This window comes from Diadema setosum, chromosome 2 (assembly GCF_964275005.1).
Source record: "Diadema setosum chromosome 2, eeDiaSeto1, whole genome shotgun sequence".
Lineage (NCBI taxonomy): Eukaryota > Metazoa > Echinodermata > Echinoidea > Diadematoida > Diadematidae > Diadema > Diadema setosum.
In genome coordinates, this window is record NC_092686.1 from 25155896 (window position 1) to 25175873 (window position 19978).

The 19978-nt window shown below is 40.8% G+C and overlaps 2 protein-coding genes across 2 annotated transcripts in view; one reads left to right on the forward strand and one right to left on the reverse strand.

Moving 5' to 3' along the window:
• The window catches only part of LOC140243494 (uncharacterized), a 71598-nt gene extending 58950 nt beyond the window's left edge, over nt 1-12648 (reverse strand). Inside the window, 2 exon segments of the mRNA XM_072323166.1 lie at nt 3566-3707; nt 12625-12648. Coding sequence (XP_072179267.1) covers nt 3566-3707; nt 12625-12648 — 166 coding nt within the window.
• The window catches only part of LOC140246243 (gamma-tubulin complex component 6-like), a 39508-nt gene continuing 30486 nt past the window's right edge, over nt 10957-19978 (forward strand). Inside the window, exons 1-5 of the mRNA XM_072325699.1 lie at nt 10957-11001; nt 14146-14520; nt 16085-16220; nt 18500-18594; nt 19482-19572. Coding sequence (XP_072181800.1) covers nt 14174-14520; nt 16085-16220; nt 18500-18594; nt 19482-19572 — 669 coding nt within the window. The 5' untranslated portion in view covers nt 10957-11001; nt 14146-14173. The remainder of the gene's footprint in view (nt 11002-14145; nt 14521-16084; nt 16221-18499; nt 18595-19481; nt 19573-19978) is intronic.

A 19978-nucleotide genomic window follows, 5' to 3' on the forward strand; every position in this document is an offset into this window, starting at 1 on the left:
GTAAAAACTGTAGAGGTAGCAGTTGACTCTGGAGTATGGTTGGAGGTATGACAGGTTGTAGTTCCTTGTGTTATTTTGTGCTATCCTGATTTCTTCTGGCATGGTTATGTTGACAAAACCATAGTGGATCTTGTACAACATCTCGCTTTGATGGAGGATGCGACGATGCTGTAGTGTATCCCAGCCGAGAGAAGAGAGCATAGGGGTGACACTGGATTCCCTTGAGTAATCATGGAACACGAACCTGGCTGCTTGGCGCTGGATGTTTTCTAAGATCTGGCTGTCTTTCTGGGTATGTGGGTTCCAGGTGCAGGTTGCGTACTCAAGCTGAGGTCTGACGAGTTGGTTGTATGCAGCTACCTTCACCTTCTTGTCACATTTGCCTAGGGTTCTCCGAATGATGCCAAGGGTTCTGGAGGCCTTAGCCTGGGTTTTCTGTGCGTGTACACCCCAACTCAGGTCATTGGTAATTGTGACACCTAGGTATTTGTAGGATTTTGTCTGCGTTACCTCTTGCCCATGCATGATGTAGGAACATGTCATTGGTTTACGCTTGAGGGTGATGGTCATCTATTGTGTGCACACTTCTTGATGTTGAAGGCTATGTCCCATGTCTCTGCCCATTTTGCTAGGGTTGTGAGGTCTTTTTGGAGGAGTTCCTGGTCACATCTTGATCTGATGCATCTGTATACCACACAGTCATCAGCAAAGAGCCGGATTGGTGATGAGATCTCGTCACAGATGTCATTTATGTATACCAGGAAAAGGGTAGGTCCAAGGACCGACCCTTGCGGCACTCCAGATAAGACGTCAACAGCTGAAGATGAAGAACCATTGATGGTTACTGTCTGAGACCTTCCCGAAAGAAAACTCTTAATCCAGAGCAGAGTATGGCCACGTATACCATAGAAGTCTAGTTTGGAGATGAGCTTGCAATGGGCAACCTTATCGAACGCCTTGCTGAAATCAAGGAATAAGGCATCAGTCTGGTGTTGTTGATTGATTGTTGAGGCCCAATCATGAATAGCTTCAGTCAGTTGGGTTTCGCAAGACAGGTGTTGCCTGAATCCATGTTGGTTCTTCACAGGGATGTCATTGATGGCGAGATGTTTAGATGTTTGGCTTTTGGCTTTTTGGCTTTCTGTTAAAATCACCACGCAAATCTGACCAACATCTTAATTGAAAAACTCATCACATTTCTATCAAGCAATGTAGGAAAATGAAGGAGAACTCATAGACAAAACAAACCATCCCAGGAGAAGGATCGTGAATTAAAAGCAGTCGACAAGGGCAAAGGAGAAACTGGAGAAATTACGCGACTCTCATGTAGTCCCACGTACTGCATCTACTATTATTTACCGGTACCGTGCGTTACTGCTAGGGTGTTGAGTTTGAGCCATAAATTGTCCCCAGAATAAAGTACAGACACCTCGTAGGTATGGTCTATTTCTTACATAAATAGCTTAACAGCTATTAAGTGTTTGACAACTAGTCTGAAAGCAAAGTTACCTTGTTAGATGTATATACAATGGTATGAAATTCTGACATCCCCACCAACGGTGCTTTACCTGTGGGTATGCTGTGCTATTCTATACGTGCATGATGTCAAGTACCAGGCCACAGGGCTTGAAAGTACATAGTGACATACAGCTTTGAACACTAGATTCATATTCTATCTTGTAAATGACACCTTTTACTTATGCAATATCACAAAGGAAAACACCAAATGTGCGTTTTATAGTATAGGTGGTCATATTATATAGATTATCAGATTTATATTGACCTGATAAAGAACAAGAACATTGAAAAAAAAAATAAGAAAAGATAATGAATGCAGTATTCTTGAGGCACGTGAAGGGAGAATTCACAGAGAAAAAAAAATTGCCAAAAAATTAATACAAAGAGGAAAAAAATAAGAAATCTTGAGATAAAGCTCGTGAGAGAAAAAGAAAAAAAAAAAGAAAACGGAAGAGAGAAATCACTTGGTGAGATATTGTGACCCCTCCCCATCTATAACCGTTCACGCATAATGGATCCCCCAGCCCCATCCATGCTTATGACCAATGACAGTCATTCATTCAAAATGTTAGTCAGTGGGAGAAGTGGGGCATTAGCAATGCACATTGGTTTGTTATTCTTGATGCTAAATAGGGCAGGGCATTGTCAATTACCTAGGCCCCCTTGACCTCCTATCCCATCCCCATCAACACCATTGCTGAAAAAAAAAAAAATCCGCGAAACATGTGAAATTTCGGTTTCAAAAGGTACTACATCCACTTTCGGTTGCAAAAGGTACTACATCCACAAAATATAAAAATGTTTAATTCATAAAAATAAATGAATGACCTGGATTTTCTTAGAGAGTGGTTTTAGTGTTGTATCATCTAGCAGTATAATAGGGGAAAATATCATTCCAGTCTGAGCTTGCTAAATATGATAATTAAAAATCCCGTTTTTCTCAGAAACTTGAAATATGGATGTAGCACCTTTTGAAACCGAACTCTTCAAATATGCACCCAAGGGAACAACTTCGCACCCTCAATAAAGGGTGCAAATTTGCACCCTCTCTGGAGGTGCAAAATTATACCATTGCACCATGGTGCAACTTTTGCACCCATTTCTTGAGGGTGCAAGATAACACCCATAGGAAGCCACCAGTGTGACATCACTTTGCACCCTTAAAAGGTGCAAGAGTGAACCATTTTTTCTGAGTGTGTATCGCTATAGCTACCTCTGTATTTCTCCTTTCGACGCTTCGAACAGAAATAAAATGGTATCTACATACCTCAATTGCATGTAGATCATGACGACGTCTTTTTCGAGTTGCCATTATTTAGATTATACAAGACACTTAATATTCAAATATAATTTTGCGAAACATATCTCTTTTCACCAGAACAATATTGTATTGATCTGCTCTGTAACTTTGTCCATAATTTATCTCAGCAACATCTCCTTTCGTAATGGAATATTGGTGCGTGCGAGAAAGAGTTTTTTTTTATTATTCTACTTTTATATCGTTGCACATTGTGAGTAAAGTCGATGATGCTTATGCATCACTGGCATTATAAACATGCACTGTATTGTTCAAGCCAGACAGGAAGGCGTGTGAAGGCAGGCCTTCAAATTAAAGTGCAACTTGGGAGCAGTGTCGAATGTATCTATATAATGAACAAGAATTTGCCAAATCAGCTCTTTGACTGGAAACCGTAAAATATCGATTAACATAATAATGCATCCAGGTAATCCTTATGCTAGAACGACCTTGCTGGGGAAAACGCATGCTGGAATTTACCTTCACAAAAAAAAAAAGAAGAAGAAAATGTATCACAAAACTCATGAGACATTAATTCTGATCGGAGAGACAGGAATTTTCTTCGATTTCGATAACTACATGAATGAACATAAACACCTTTTTGTGACGAATTATCAAATCGCTTTTTCGGGCGATTTTATTTCCGGTTCGTTTGTTTGTTTGTTTGTTTTTTATTCAAATATCAATCTTGTACTTCCACTGGCTGAATGAAAAGAATTCACAGCAGTCTTCTTCAATGTCTATACTTACAAAATAAGATGTGGAAGACACACAGGATCAATTGGGCTCGCACGAGCAGGCTTTTGTCAACGCTTCGTAACTCCATTGCCCGATGCGTCAAGCACAGTAAAGTTCCACAATTTTGTGACGGAGGGGTAAAACAGTGCAAGCACTCTCAGTCGGTTGACGATGTCACCGCCAATACCCGTTACTGATTCTCCTCAACTTCCACTGATGGGGAAACACGGGCTGTCTATGATGGGCGGGTTGTACTGCGTGAGGATAAGAGGCAGAGGCAAAGTATGATTAACAATATTAGCCTCAGTGTTTGTGGCTGGGGCAGACAGTTTATACGATTCGACGCGTATGGCAGTGTAAAATAAACATACTAGTGGATTCCATATCCACCGCTGCCAAATGATCCATAAATGACGTCATCACATCGGGGAATTTGAAATATAATTTAGTGAACATAGTTCTCACCTTACCGATTCTTTCTTTTTTTCAATTTCCGCAATGTCCCTTGTACACGATCGTGATTGCGAAATGTGTAAATTAATGAGGTTTGTTTGCTTATTATTCTTAAGTCTATGCATGGTTCAAACAGGATGTAGTCTGACTACTGATTCAGAGACTCCAACCCCAAGCATCTTCTGATCGGGAGATTCTCCCGCCTGAAACCCCTAGCAAACGGGAGACTCCGATTTGTTCCTTGCGGCCGGGGTCCTATCTAAGGCTTATTTTTCAACATACAATGATATTAAAGTAAGAAATCATTTCAAGCGGGAGACACAGAGCCAGGGCGGGAGAAATTGAATCTCAAGCGGGAAAACGGGAGATTTTGCAAAAATGGGCTTTCGGCGGGAGATCTCCCGTCGAAAACGGGAGAGTTGGAGTCTCTGCTGATCATAGGTCGTTTAGATCTTTTCAAGCTCATATCAGAGCGGACATTATCGTAAACAACACTATATCTTCCGTCCATAAAGATAATTGGTCATACAAACATGCACTATAGAGCGGGTTTCAAGGGAGAACGGACGAAGGTGATTACCTTTAATGGTTCATTATGGTGTCACTAGAGAAAACATTTAATTTTACGATAGCGTGTTGTGAAAATTGAAATGGTCAAAGTCCGCTTGTATTTGGGGTTATCAATGAGTGCGTGCATGGAACTGCTTAGAAGGGGAATTTCCCTTCTTAAGTTAACCCCCGTCATTGATAGTCGATCCCGTGAGGCCAATCAACAAACAGACGTTATCATAGCAACACACTTTCCTTATCATAAAAACACCAGCTATTTGACTGTCAGCATGCTTGATATTATACACACATAACAAACGCGTGGGGGCGCTGTGGCATAGTGGATAAGACTCCCGACTCCCGATCGGAGGACCCGAGTTCGAATCCCGCCCAGTGCTTACGTCCTTGGACAAGATGTTTTTACCCACTGTGTCCCTCTCGACCCAGGTGTATAAATGGGTACCTGGCAACGCTAGAGTAATAATAATAGCAGGGCCCTCTGGTAGAGCAGTGGCAACACTGAAGAGGCTACTCTGGGTAAATAAGACATTGTTGTTATTATCATTATTATTATTATTATTATTATCATTATTATTATCATTATCATCATCATTATTATTATCATTATTATTATAACGCATTTTTCCTCTAACGGAGGCACGCGTTAATTTATCAATTATTGATTATCCTTTATTTTTGCGTGTGCGTGGTGTGTATATGGGAAGGGGATTTATCTTGTTTTCGGTGACATTTATCGCCCAAATAGTAGAGGATGAAAGTCCGGGGGGGGGGGGAGGGGGATTGATACACCGTTCAATAATACGATTTACATTAACAGTGCACTAAACGACAGAATATTGCAATATGTACACCGCGTTTCCATTTGTCGTTCTTGTAAAGCAACAGTCCGGAATGTATTCAGTGTATTATTATGTGCAGTTATTATAAGTCGAGACTATAAACATGCATGACATAAATACGCTGGACAGCAAAAGAAAGTATCCACTTCTGTCAAAGGCCGCACACAAAAATTCACCACCTAGAAATAAACAATTTTTGTACACAGGTATGCTGCAATATACATTAGTAATCACATACCCATTAGCAAGTGATTATCTTTATTACAAAGAAAAAAAAATGACATGCACAGCATCTTGGTCACTGAATCAAAAGTCACAAAATGTAACAGAATGAGCCTTACAAGTTTTACGCAAAAATCAGTGTCACAGGACGAAAAAAGCAGTCACAAACATCAATTTTCAATAATGTGTATGTCCTCCTCGTGCCTGGACACATTCCAGGCATCTCTGACGCATGCTCTGGACAAACTGTCTGGCGTAGTCCTGGGGAAGTTCTGTCCATTCCTCCTGAAGAGCTTGGATCAATATTGGTTGCTTGAAAATGTTGTCCACGATTCCGTGTCCATTTTTGCATGGTGGAAAGTGCTATTGTGTGGGACTTTTGATTCAGTGACCAAGATGCTGTGCATGTCAAGTTCTTCTTTGTTATGAAGACATTCACTTGCTTATGTGCATGTGATTAGTAAAGGGCATTGTAGCACACTTGTGTACAAAAAAAAAATTATTTCTAGGGGGTGATTTTTTGTGTGCGGCCTTTGACAGAAATGGGTACTTTCTTTTGCTGTCCAGTGTAGTATAGCTGGTGTTATCATCTCCAAACTCAAGAAAGTTTCTTGTAATTCCGTTCTTCCACTTTCCACTTGTACCCAATGTGTTGACTTTTTTTTTTTTTTAGTTTTCTCTCTTCCTCTCTCGCCCCCTCTCTCTCATGCACCGAAATCTATACGCACATGCACCCACCCACAGTCATACTTATACTAAGTACGTCTTATGTGAATGCATATCATAGGCCTAAGCAAACAATTTTCAGTAGTTACAATGATACGTCTACCTGATGAATTATTCCATGACAATTCCATAAGAAGGTTGTGGATACGTCATTATATAACTTCGTAGTTTTCTGCCAGTTTTTAGGTCCGCAATTCCACGTAGTTCATCTTGGTAAATCATTGTATGAGATATTCTATAGTATACAATGTATAATTGCGTTTATTAGTAATTCATTTTTTCCTGTGATTTCCATACAAATGTATTGATGAACAAGCAGCATCTTTATGTATATTACCGTTATAAGGACAATAATAACTATCGATCGTTATTGTATACGATTTCGATAAAGAAAATCTGTAAATATATATATATATATATATATATATATATATATATATATATATATATATATATATAATACAATATATAGTAGGATGGAAGGCGTTGCTTTATTAGTGACTTAGCTGTACAGTCTGTTTCGGCCGAAGCCTCGTCAGCAGAACTCAAGTTCAACATGTAAACATAAGAAAAAGTTTTCCCTCGCAGAGCTTGGTTAGTCTGAATAAATAGCACTGTTGGACTGTCAAAATGCATTACCAGTCTACTTTTTCATCTTATATATATACATGTATAATATATAACAGTTTGGGACGTGAGTGACAACCAGAGGTTTGGATTTGTTGCCAATTATAGGTTGTCAAGCATGTGGATGTTACGAGTGATGATGAAATTAACTTGTATTAGGCCTACATAATATTGATGCCTATCAGACAACGGCGTAAATCCATACTGAGGAGTGGGGGGGATGGTCACCATCACCACGATTACAAGCCCATAACCGGACTTTTTTTTTTTGGGGGGGGGGCGGTTGGGGGGGAAAAGCTTTGTGCCCCCCTCCCCCCCCCCCACACACACACACACTTTACAGGGATCGGATGCCCCACTCTTTTGCATGAAATATAAAGTGGGAGAAAAGTGGCAGCAACAACATAAAGACTTTTTGTTCTTGTTGCTTTTTTTTTTTTTTTTTTGCTTGTCAGACGACTTTCGGCAGAAAATCAGACCTTATAAGTATGAAAACATTTTTTTTTTTTTTTTAATATCTGTGAGAGGGAGCGGAACGACCGAACGGGGGAAGGGTGTGTATCGGGGGGGGGGGGGGTATCCCTCTCCCACACGAGGAAGATTTTGCATTTTCAGACCTGAAATTCAGCGATCTGGTGCTCACTTGTGGTGAAAATTTTGTTTTCTTTTCTTTAAAAAAAACACTAAGAAAATGAAATATTCACAATATATTATTGAATGACAAAATCGTGGTATTTCAGCTCTTGCTGTGCGACATCACTGTGAAGGCCTACTAAATAATGGGGCCTATCATCGGCGTAGGCAGGACTTGATCTTAGGAAGAGCGGTTATGTGAGGGAACGAATCAAGCGAGGGGGGAGGGTATGGTATTGGTAGGGGGGTTTCCCCCTCCTACGGTGAAATCTCTTTGCGTTGAAAATTTTGACATTTTTCAGTCCAAAAACTGCCGTTTGTAGCTATATTCTTCGCTTTGGAAATTAAGGGGGGCACACCAGGCGCAACTGCTGTCAATCACTGGCAGCAACATCAGGAGATTGGCATAGCGATTAAATGCGAGCGAGCGGAGCGAGCGAGCATGAAAATTTCAACATTTTCCAGTCTAAAAACTGCCGTTTGTAGCTATACTTTTTCGCTTTGGAAATTAAGGGGGGCCGCATCAGGCGCAACTGCTGGCAATTACTGGCAGCAAAATCAGGAGAATGGCATAGCAGTTAAATGCGAGCGAGCGGGGCGAGCGAGCTTGAAAATTTTGACATTTTACAGTCCACAGACTGCCGTTTGTGGCTGTATTTTTTCGCTTTGGAAATTATGGGGGCACACCGGGCGCAACTGCATGCCGGCAATCGGGCAGCAACATCAGAATGGCATAACGATTAAATGAGAGCGAGCGAAGCGAGTGAGCTTGAAAATTTTGATATTGTACAGTCCCAAATGTCCTTTGTGGCTGTACTAGTATTTTTTTTCGCTTTGGAAATTAAGGGGGGGGGGGGCGCACCGGGCGAAAACTGCTGGCAATTACTGGCAGCAACATCAGGAGAATGGCATAATTATTAAATGCGAGCGAGCGAAGCGAGCGAGCTTCAAAATTTTGACATTTGACAGTCCCCAAACTGCCGTTTGTAGCTATATTTTTCGCTTTGGAAATTAAGGGGGCGCACCGGGCGAAAACTGCTGGCAATTACTGGCAGCAACATCAGGAGAATGGCATAATGATTAAATGCGAGCGAGCGAAGCGAGCGAGCTTCAAAAATTTGACATTTTTCAGTCCCCAAACTGCCGTTTGTAGCTATATTTTTCGCTTTGGAAATTAAGGGGGCGCACCGGGCGAAAACTGCTGGCAATTTCTGGCAGCAATATCAGGAGAATGGAATAATGATTAAATGCGAGCGAGCGAAGCGAGCGAGCTTCAAAGAGTTGACATTTTACAGTCCCCAAACTGCCGTTTGTAGCTATATTTTTCGCTTTGGAAATTAAGGGGGCGCACCGGGCGAAAACTGCTGGCAATTACTGGCAGCAACATCAGGAGAATGGAATAATGATTAAATGCGAGCGAGCGAAGCGAGCGAGCTTCAAAAATTTGACATTTTACAGTCCCCAAACTGCCGTTTGTGGCTATATTTTTCGCTTTGGAAATTAAGGGGGGCGCACCTGCTCACAATCACTGGCAGCAACATCAGGAGAATGGCATAGCGATTAAATGCGAGCGAGTGGAGCAAGCGAGCTTGAAAATTTTGACATTTTACAGTCTAAAAACTGCCGTTTGTAGCTATACTTTTTCGCTTTGGAAATTTAGGGGGCACACCGAGTGCAACTGCCGGCAATTACTGGCAGCAACATCAGGAGAATGGCATAGCGGTTAAATGCGAGCGAGCGGAGCGAGCGAGCTTGAAAATTTTGACATTTTACAGTCCAAAGACTGCCGTTTGTGGCTGTATTTTTTCGCTTTGGAAATTAAGGGGGCACACCGGGCGCAACTGCCGGCAATTACTGGCAGCAACATCAGGAGAATGGCATACTGATCAAATGCTAGCGAGCGAAGCGAGTGAGCTTGAAAATTTTGACATTTTCCAGTCCTAAAAACTGTCGTTTGTAGCTATATTTTCGCTTTGGAAATTAAGGGGGGCGCACCGGGTGCACCTGCTGTCAATCACTGGCAGCAACATCAGGAGAATGGCATAGCGGTTAAATGCGAGCGAGCGGAGCGAGCGAGCTTTAAAATTTTAACATTTTACACTCCAAAAACTGCCGTTTGTAGCTATATTTTTCGCTTTTGTTTGTCCCACTTTTATTTGAGAACCATCCCCCCCCCCCATCGACGCCTCTATACATATTAGGTTGCTTTTGTTAAGTGAAAGATCTGCTGCACACTCTTTGATAAATAATTAGGGAATATACGTCTATGTCAAAAGTGTACAAAGTTTATCCCTTATCCTGTATAGCGGACCTTTTGCATGTTCATGATTGCAATACAACGATCTGGTGCATAGTTCTGGCGATATTTGGACAATTTTCCATTAAGAAAGTTCGAGATTTGTCCTCATCTCGGGAATTGCTTGGGGGATAAAAAAAAAAAATGATTTGTCTGTCTAAACACTTCCTTTGGGGCGGGGCAAATGCCCCTTTGCCCCCCATAGATTCGACGTCCCTGATCTTCCCTTGGTATGCCCATAGATGTATCCTGACTGAGTCATCAGTCACTGTCGTTTCTCAGGAATGATTCAGGAATCGGAGGGGGTTCAATTATGGCGATAAAGTTGTTGTTATTGTTTGTTTGTATGTTTTCGTACATATTTTGCAGATGGTCCCCAGTTACTCGCGTCATAGCATGTTTATATGTAGACCTATACTATTTGACGTTGTCAACGCCTGAGCCATGCCTTACAGTGTATGTCGATGTTACTTTCTTCGCGAGCGAGCGAAGCGAGCGAGCGCTTGAGAAAATTATGCATTTTCCTACAAGATAGAATACTGTTCAGCTCTGTTACCTGTCTTAAGGCCGGCGTACAAACCTCATGCAGTAAATGCCAAAATTGATACAATCACATTTCTGCTTCCTCCATTTTTTCCCCTCAAAATTCAGGGGGGGATGATTGTACAGGCCATCCCCCCCTCCTCCATTTCAGGGGGGGATATATCCCCCCCATCCCCCCCGGGATTTACGCCCATGCTATCAGAACAAAATCTCATCCCTCCTACAACAGGCATATAATGATGCTCGAGCTGATTGAACTTGTAGTGTGGGTGTGGGAGCATTCCGTAACCGACTAACGGTTGATTACAGTGGCTAGTCTTGTTCTTCATATTTATTATGTGCTTGTAAATAAACTGTATTATAATGTAAATAACACAGTCTGCAAGAATCTTCAGTTTATTGAAGGAGGCAGATTTAACCAGAAACAAAAAGTTTTCAGTGGTCACAAGTTTTGCGCATGCGCGTATGTAGAAGCAAAAAATGGCGCCTTACATGGGCGACAGGTAGCAGACAGAAAATGAGTGAGATGTTATCATTTGGTAAGGTGCATTCCTCGAATGGTTGTGGGGATAATCAGGGTATGGTATAAAGCGTGATATATGGCAAACAAATTTTCTGGAACCCAAGTGTTACTTTTTGCCCTTTGCGCGTCCCGATATGGTACCGAAATGAAACGATTGATGCGGTGATAGTCCCACACATTGTAATATCTGTTTGGTACAGAAGAATGGTATAAAGAGTCCCTCAGCTCCGCGGCTCCTGTGATCCGGTCCGGTCATGTCACAGCCCACAGGTACAGGTGCTACCCAAAAAATATTTGGCTATCATTCCCCTTTAAAATTGTATTTGTATTGTCTCCTCTTATGTGCCATCAAAAGCGTCATCAAGCTGGATCCAGATCAGCAGACACAGTCAGCAGGCGCCTCGAATTTGAAGAACCCCCGTCTGTGCGTGACCTGTGCCTGTGGGCCTGGGCCCTGGGCTGTGTCTGTAGGGTAGGCCCTAAAAATGTAAACAGTAGGACCTAGGCCTACTGTCAGTAGGCCTAACACTGACTCACTGTCACTAACAAAGTTTTAGAAGTCGAAGACTCAAAGTCCACCTTCATATAGCCATTATAGGATCTAACTGTTAGACAAGTGGATTGAGGAATACAGCAATATTAATAGTAGAACACATCGGTGAGAGTTTGAGGAAAATTGGACAATCCGTTCAAAATTTATGAATTTTTGAAGTTTCTGTGTAGTTGCTGCTGATGAGAAGACTAACCAACGTTGGGTTAGAATTATCAACAGATCAGCTTGTGATGTCATGTGTAGAACAATGTAAAGAAAGGATAAAGGAAATTCAACATATTTTCACTTTTCTTGCATAATATTCAATAGATAAACACTTGACTTGCCTCTTTAAGAAGCCGGGTAACCCCGGCAGGGGGCGCTGTAACTAGTCGCGTGCTGGGTTCGCTGTAACCGCACCAGTGACTCCAACCCGTACCCAATAACTGGTTACAGCGCCCTGCGCCGAGGTTAGGTTCTGACTGGTGCGGCATGTGGTAGAAGTCGGGATGACTGTACCCTTAAGGAAATGTGCATGCATTTAAAAAAAAAAAAAGAAAGAAAAAAAGATTTTTGTGAAATTATCTTTAGGCCCTATATTTTCCTTCCAAGATTATTTTCTAGATCTAGATCTATACGTCTACAGTGTATATCATTCTACGCATGTGACATATGAAGCTGTAGTTGGTCTTCTCATCCAGCAGGTGACTATGACTCTATGCAGATATACCATTATACCTGTCCTACTTAATAAGAATTCATGTTTTGAACGGATTGTCTGGTTTTCCCCAAACTTTCACTGATGTGTTTCCTGATATTAATAGTATTGCTGCATTCACTCAATCCACATGTAGATGAAGGTGGACTTGTCCTTTAACAATAGATGATAGTGTTCGAGTTCTAAATAGAGACTAGACTTTATAAATCTAAATTTTATGTTAGATTTCTGTATTTAAATTTAGTAGGTTCTAACTTCTAATTCATAGACTAACAATTTAACATTAGACTAACTATACTTTAAACTAGCCTATGTACAACCTTTGTAAGTTGTCGCTCTGCAGAAGTCGCAACAGGGCTGTACCTAGTAGAGACGGTCGAGTACCCTACCTGTACCTGTATCGTTCCAAGCATCGTTCTAAGAGGCGACACAACATTTGCTCCTGCGACAATTGCTCCAGTCTTATTTTCTCCAGGACTTATGGTTAGGGTTCTTATAGGGTTTTAGGTTTTATAGTTGTGAGGATAAATAGGGTTCGAAATTGGCAATGGTCCGTTGGCCATTGGCCACCCGAAATCATGTCGGACTAGCTAAAAATCGTAAAATTATGAAGTTACTAGTCCGTCTGGCTAACCAAAATATTGCTTCAGTGTCAAAATTGATTCTAAGTAGTCCACCTGGCTAGTTGAAAAAAAAAGTTAAGCGGACCCCTGATTAGGGTTAGAGTTATGTTTGTGGGTAGAATTTATGTTTGGCTTTAATAGTGTGCAGCTATTTCGTGGGAGCAATTGTCGCAGAAGCAAATGTCATGGTAGTTTGAATTGTACAGCGATGGTCAGGATTTATAGTTTGATGTTAAAATGTTGCTTCATGGACAAAACATGAGGGGTCGCTGTGGATTGATATAACATGCTTTAGTCCAAGCATATTATTCTATGTAATTTTAATGCACAGTTAGTGTTAGAATGAAGAAATTTTCAACAGTTTTGTAGCTGTGTTGGGGTGTGTTCCTTAAACATGTTCCTCACCAGGTTCCCATGGTGGCAACTGATACACAGGAACCTGGCATACTAGGTTCCCAAAATGTTGACAAGAGTGCCTGCATTTGTGGTCTTAATTCATGTTCATTTGTGTACTGGTCGGTGTAACAGCCGCATTCTGGTCCAGCCAGCGTTGTATGCATTTTGTCATCAATTTGTACATAAGGTATGACGGGGTAATATTTTCATGTTTCTTTAATTTCGCGATCAGCCCGAAGCTCGCGAAATTTGCAAAAATAATACCCTCGTGAAAATAACAGCGTATACAGTATACTGCCCAGAAAAATGGCTTTCTTAGAAAGATTAGCATTTCTTCTATCAGCATTTGTTCTTTTTCTGTAGGAAAATTGCATATTGAATATCACAGTATCATTTACATTTTTTACAATTTAGCTTGTGCTTGTTTTGCTATTAAACCCATGTGAACATGTACCCGGTACATCCTAAGCCAAGGCTGAGCTTGTAGATTTTGGTGTTTGCTGACTCCAGGTGTCTTTATTTTGAACAAAAGCTTAGTGAGCCCATCAGTGTACACCCTATTCATGCCTTGTGCCCAATTGATATTTTCATTGTTTGATGACATGTCATTGACCATGGAAAGGGAATACATGTACTGCGTGACTGCTTTCCCACAGGTAGGGTTATCAACTTGTCCATTCTCTGGACGAAAATATATATATATATATATATATTTTTTTTTTTTTTTTTTTTGGGGGGGGGGGGGGGCATTGAAGGCTGTCAGAGAACCTGCGGGAAGAACGAGTTATAAGCATATGTGGGCATGTCAGAAGCCAGCACTTTGCAAGGTGTAGATTAATTGGCCTAAATTGAGTGATTGTTCTATCTTTCTGTGCCATTGAAATTTTGTAGGTTCACACTACAGGCAGTCTACTGAGTAATGGCCTGTCAGCAGGACATGTCTCCTCAGAGCCTCCTAGGCCAGTTGGTGCAGACCACCCTTCACCAGGCCCTGGGTTCGTCGCACCCTGTCCGCTTGGGAGAGAACGCAGAGGACGTCGTGCGGCTCCAGCGCCGGCTGCAGGCCAGAGTGTTCAACTCCCTGCTGGGCAATCTCCCTGGTCCACTTCAGCACCACACCCTGGCCATCACACCTCAGGGTGGGCGTCTCGCTCCCAAGGAGAGACTGCTGATGATCTCATTTAATCTGAGACAACAGAGGAAATTTGATGAGGCCCATCAGCTTGAAATACTACTTGACCGCCTGACCCAAATCAAAAGCAAGCAGTGCTCTTTGGCTTAAGGCATAGTGTCTGTAACGAATAAGAATCATAATCATCCTTATCACCAATATTAGCATTATTGATATTTGATTTGGTTTTGTTTATTGTGTGGTAACATTATTATTATTATTATTATACCCCCGCCAAACGAAGTTTGAAGGGGGTATATAGGAATCAGTGGACGGTCGGGCGGTCGGGCGGGCGGTCGGGCGGGCGGTCGGGCGGGCGGTCGGGCGGGCGGTCGGTCGGGCGGTCGGTCCGTTGCAAATCTTGCGTCGCGAACTACTTCCTCAGTTTTCAACCGATTCCCATAAAACTTGGCACAGATGTGTGCCTTGGGTTGTAGATGTGCAAGACGTATTTTTTGACAGTACCCAAAAGTACGTTGCCATGGTAACGGCATATTATGGGCAAAAATGGGTACAAATCTTGCGTCGCGAACTCCTCCCACAGTTTTTGATCAATTTTTATGAAATTAGGTACAGATGTTCATCTGAATATGTTAATGTGCAAGACACATATTTCCGCAGTGGCAAAAAGTGCGTTGCCATGGTAACGGCATGTTATTGGTAAAATATAGGGCAAAATGCTTCATGGCAAAACTGCTTCATCAGTGTTCTTCCAATTCTCATGGAATTCATATTGAATGTTTGTCTTAGGATATAGGTCAGCATGACACATTTCTTGACATTGACAAAAAGTATGTTGCCATGGTAACAGCTCACATATTATGAGCCAAAATGATGGAAAATTTTGTGTTGCAAACTACTTCCTCAGTTTTTGCCCAATTTCCATGAAACTTGGTACAGATGTGTGCCTTTGGTTGTAGATGTGCAAGACGTATTTTTCGACAGTACCCGAAAGTACGTTGCCATGGTAACGGCATATTAATGGCAGAAGATCAAGGAAAGATCTTGCGGATTTAACTACTTCCTCAGTTTTTTGACCAAAGCTTATGAAATGTTGTTTTGACCAAAGCTTATGAAATGTTGTTTGGCGGGGGTATAACCAGTCGCTGTAGCGACATTTCTAGTTATTATTATTATTATTGTTATTATTATTATTATTACTGTTGTTGTTGTTGTTCTTCTTCTTCTTCTTGTATCATTATTTTAGTAGTAGCAGTAGTAGTAGTTTTTGTATGTTTAAAAAACAGCTGCTGATATACTTCATTTTGGCTCCGAGATAATCATATGTCATGCTTCATCTTAAAAATGAGAGACTCATAAATGCAGAATTCCTCCCACTGGATCTGCTTATCTCTCATTTTCGTCATGTTATTTAAGTGGGGGCACATCTTATCAAGAAACAAGTTACTAGTATTAGTAATCAGAAAAATTATATACGTGACCTGTACTATCAACTCCACTTCCTCTATATTAGAGTTTCTCAGGGGATTTTAACACAAGGGAATTATTTATATCAGACAATAAGAAGTCAAGCTCTAGTGAAGCAGAACTCTTAAAGTGTGCAAGTTTGATTTTGTTTGTTTGGGTTTTTTTAACTGTGTAAAACCTCAATTTTCACACCTGCCACTCATGAAGACAATTTCTGTTCACAGAGCAAAGTCCAGGGCAATCAGACTGCATTGACAGTGTCTTGGTCTTCTTGCTGGCTCTGGCTGGGACCAAGGGGAATTCCCAGAAAACAGCACTTGGTCACAGAAGACTGATCCTCCCTACTGTTGGCCTCAAGGCACAAGAGGTACAAGTCTACTTTTGTGTGCAGAATTCTTCACTTATGACATAGTATAAAATGATTTCACCAGTACCCTAATCACCGTTCATGGAGCTGGATCAGAGTTTGTTATCCCCCTTCCAATTTTCCAGATTATCTGTATAACATGTACAAGACATATTTGTTTGTACCATATTAAAGGTATAATTTAATTAGTGCTTCAAAATAGTTAAAAGGGATGGTACAGTATTGGTGGAGATGAGAATTGGGCTTTTAACTTTTTGCGAGATACCAAAAAAAACCACCTATGATATAGTACAGAGCATACCATTTTAGGAGGAATTCAAAGTTTATTTGATGAAAATCGGGTTTGGAATGACTGAAACATCCAAAAACAAAGTAAAACAAAGCGATCGTAATAAAGTGTGGGTCCCACACTTATATTAGAATTGCTCTTATTTGGATATCTCCGCCATTTCAAAACCAATTTTCATCAAATAAACGTTGAATTCCTCATAGAATTATATGCTCTTTCATATTTCATAAGAGGTTTCTCATTATCTCACAAAAAAAATGTTAGAAACCTGAAAATAGGTCTCAACCAAAACTATACGATCCCTTTAAAATGTGAGTTAGGGATAGAAACAGCCAATGTAAAAATTTGGATCAGTGTAATCGATGTTAAATATTGATAAATATACAAAATGTGAACAAGAGTTATAATAGAAATGATTCCAGACTAAACTGTCTACAGCTATGGATTATTGAGAAAAATAGTAATATCTCCTTATATTTTAGGTTTTATTGCAAAAATTTTATATGCCAGGAAGTATTGTGATACAATTGACCTACACATATGCATCAAATGTGACATCTTGAACATTTTTTAAATCACTGCTCCCAAAAGTAAACAGGACCTTTAAGTCAGAACTGGTGTTTGTATTTGGTTTAATACTGAGTAACAGTGATCACACTTTGGTCTGATGACAATAATACAAAATTCCATCTCCAACTTCTCTTTTTCTCCCACTTCGGGATTTTTCATTTTCATGGCTGCATTATAAGTGATCTCATTTGCAGAAAATGTTTATTCTATTTGTTGTTTTGGAGTGGTCACATCAAGTACCAGGTACTCAGACTACTTTATGCAAACAATTTTGTGCAGTATCTGTACTTCACCCCCCCCCCCCCCAACCAAATTATATTGCACACTGGCATTCACCACTTGGAATGTGCAGAATGTGTCTTTGCCATGTAGTGCCACATTTTTTTCACTGTGAATTTATTTTGGTAGATTTCATGCAAAGAATTGAAGACAGCAGTGACCCCGTTTACAGTGCGGGGCCGGGCTCGGCCGCGGCTCGGCCGCGGCCGAGTCCGGCCTCAATTGCGCGGCCGAGTCTCGCAATTTTGTCCGTTTACACTGCTGGGCTCGGCCGCGCTTTTGATTCAAACCTTTCAATATTTTGTCGTAGTGGCGCTCTGCTTGTAAGCAAATGCAATTTGGTATTGTCTGGTTTTCAGACCCTGTGCCAAATTAATTAAATGGCGACGAAGTCGCCGTTCGGGCAAAGGCCTTTGCCGAAGGAAAGAATCCTTTGCAGGACAAAACCACCTTCAACTATACTAGTTTTCGACGTTGAGGGGGTTAATATCCTGAATAGCGAAAGATACAGGCAGAGGGTTTGGAACCCAGACTAAAATTGGCCGCGCAATTGGCCGCGCATTTGGCCCAGTTTGCGTTTACACCAAGAAAAGGCCAGGCTCGGCCGCGGCTCGGCCGCGGCCGAGACCACCTCCAGAGCTAGGCCAAATGCGAGGCCAATTTTGGCCTCGCATTTGGCGTTTTGCGCGTTTACACTGAAGCGGGGCTGGGCACGGCCGCGGCCGAGCCGCGGCCGAGCCTCGCACTGTAAACGGGGTCAGTGTTTGTTTAATTGCAGGCTTTTGTTGTCTCGTTAAAAAAAAAAAAAGAGTTCTAAGAAGAAGAATGGTCATAGTCAATGTGGTTAGGAAAGTACAATATCTTCTTGATTTTCTTTTCTCAGTGGGAGACAGTGGAAACACAGCAAGCTCAAGTTATTCAGGCGACTCCTATTATAACAAAAAAAAGTCCTTGGGACAAGCAGTTTTTTTTTTCTTTATATCGAATTTTTTTATAGCCGACCAATAAAGTATATTAAAGATATAAAGACAATAGTTTTGGGATATGAATATTTTCTTCTTTGTTACAAGAGTTTCGTTATAACCCTGTTCGTCATAATAGGAATTAACTGTATTTGTGAACATCTCTTTTCTACATGCAGGAAAATATTTACTTGCCGGAAGGAAATTGGTTCCATGGCGATGGATCCCACATCCACATATATGACAGGTCTAGACCATACACAAACTATGCCAGGTGTGTTACCAAATGTTCTGGTATGTTTCATGTCACCTTTAGATGCTGCTATATGCACCATAATTGGATTGAGGAAAAAAAAAAAAAAAAAGACTTTCTTTCACTGGATGCAAAAGACATGAACCAAAAGTTTAAGTCCAAAACAAGGTATAAGTTATCCAACGGATACAATTTTGCCTGCTTAGAATACATTGAATGTATGGTAGCATAATGCACTAGTCTAAAAATCATCTGAAAGTCTGCTTCTGCACATAAACAATGTTTGATTTCAATGTGTGTGTGTGTTTTTTTTTTTCTTAATCAGACTCCAAATAATGTCAAACATTGCAATGCAACTAGTTCCAACACATGGCAATTTAGCTGCCAAAAGAATGACTATCTGTGTTGAATAATAATCTATCTGAAGCTTATCATCAAATGTTAAGTGGGCAAGCTTGTATTAGACTATGGACTACTGCTGCACAGTACCAGCAAATATTTATTGATTTTTTGCATTCTTTGCAAAGAAAAACTGGAGATCTGGCTGAAGAGCAAGTCTCAGATTTAAAATCGTCCATATGCTAACTTTTTAGGTATCATTTTTCTTTGATATGCCATTGTGGAACACAGCCCTTTACCCAAGTGATATTTAATGAATCCGTAATACTTTTAGTACTGTATGTGTACATTGATGAGGAGAAATCAGTGAAAAGTTTTACCTAAATGGTGAAGTTGTGACAGAGTTACAGTTTGTTGTTTATATGATTCTGCACAATTGTCTAGATTCTCGCTGACTTGGTGGAGATGAAAGTCTCACAAGGTGAATAATCATCTGATTATCAAGCAAAAAATTCTCAAGGGTAATTCTTGATATCAACAAAATTTCTTGTTTTCTTACTCCACACCAGAGAGTTGTTTGAAGGTGAAGATAGCAGTACACCTGGCAATGACAGTGGCATCTCAGTCATATCCAGTGATGAATGTCAGCTTGACAGCAAGGTAAACCACATAAATTTTAACAATTCACTGCTCACCCCAAACGCACACGTGCACTTGCCTGTAATGATAATACTTTAACTCGGTATAATAACTCTGTGTATGCTGTGAGTGCTGGTTGGCAAAGAAAACCCCAAAGCATCATACACCCTGTCTAAATTCCCTACCACAGAAGAGGCTGAACAGGTATCTGAAATGTTGCATTCTAGAAAGTGTTGCATTTTGATTTACATTATTTTAGTAAAAATGTTCTCTTGTTTTCACAGTGACAAGTGAAAGTATTAGACATATGAAGTGATATCCTTAAAAGAGAACATTATAAAATGGGTTCAAGAATGTAGCCAATCAGAAGTGCTGAAATGAGTCACATGTGTGCTCTTGATTTTCTTACTAACATGCATGGCCGTGC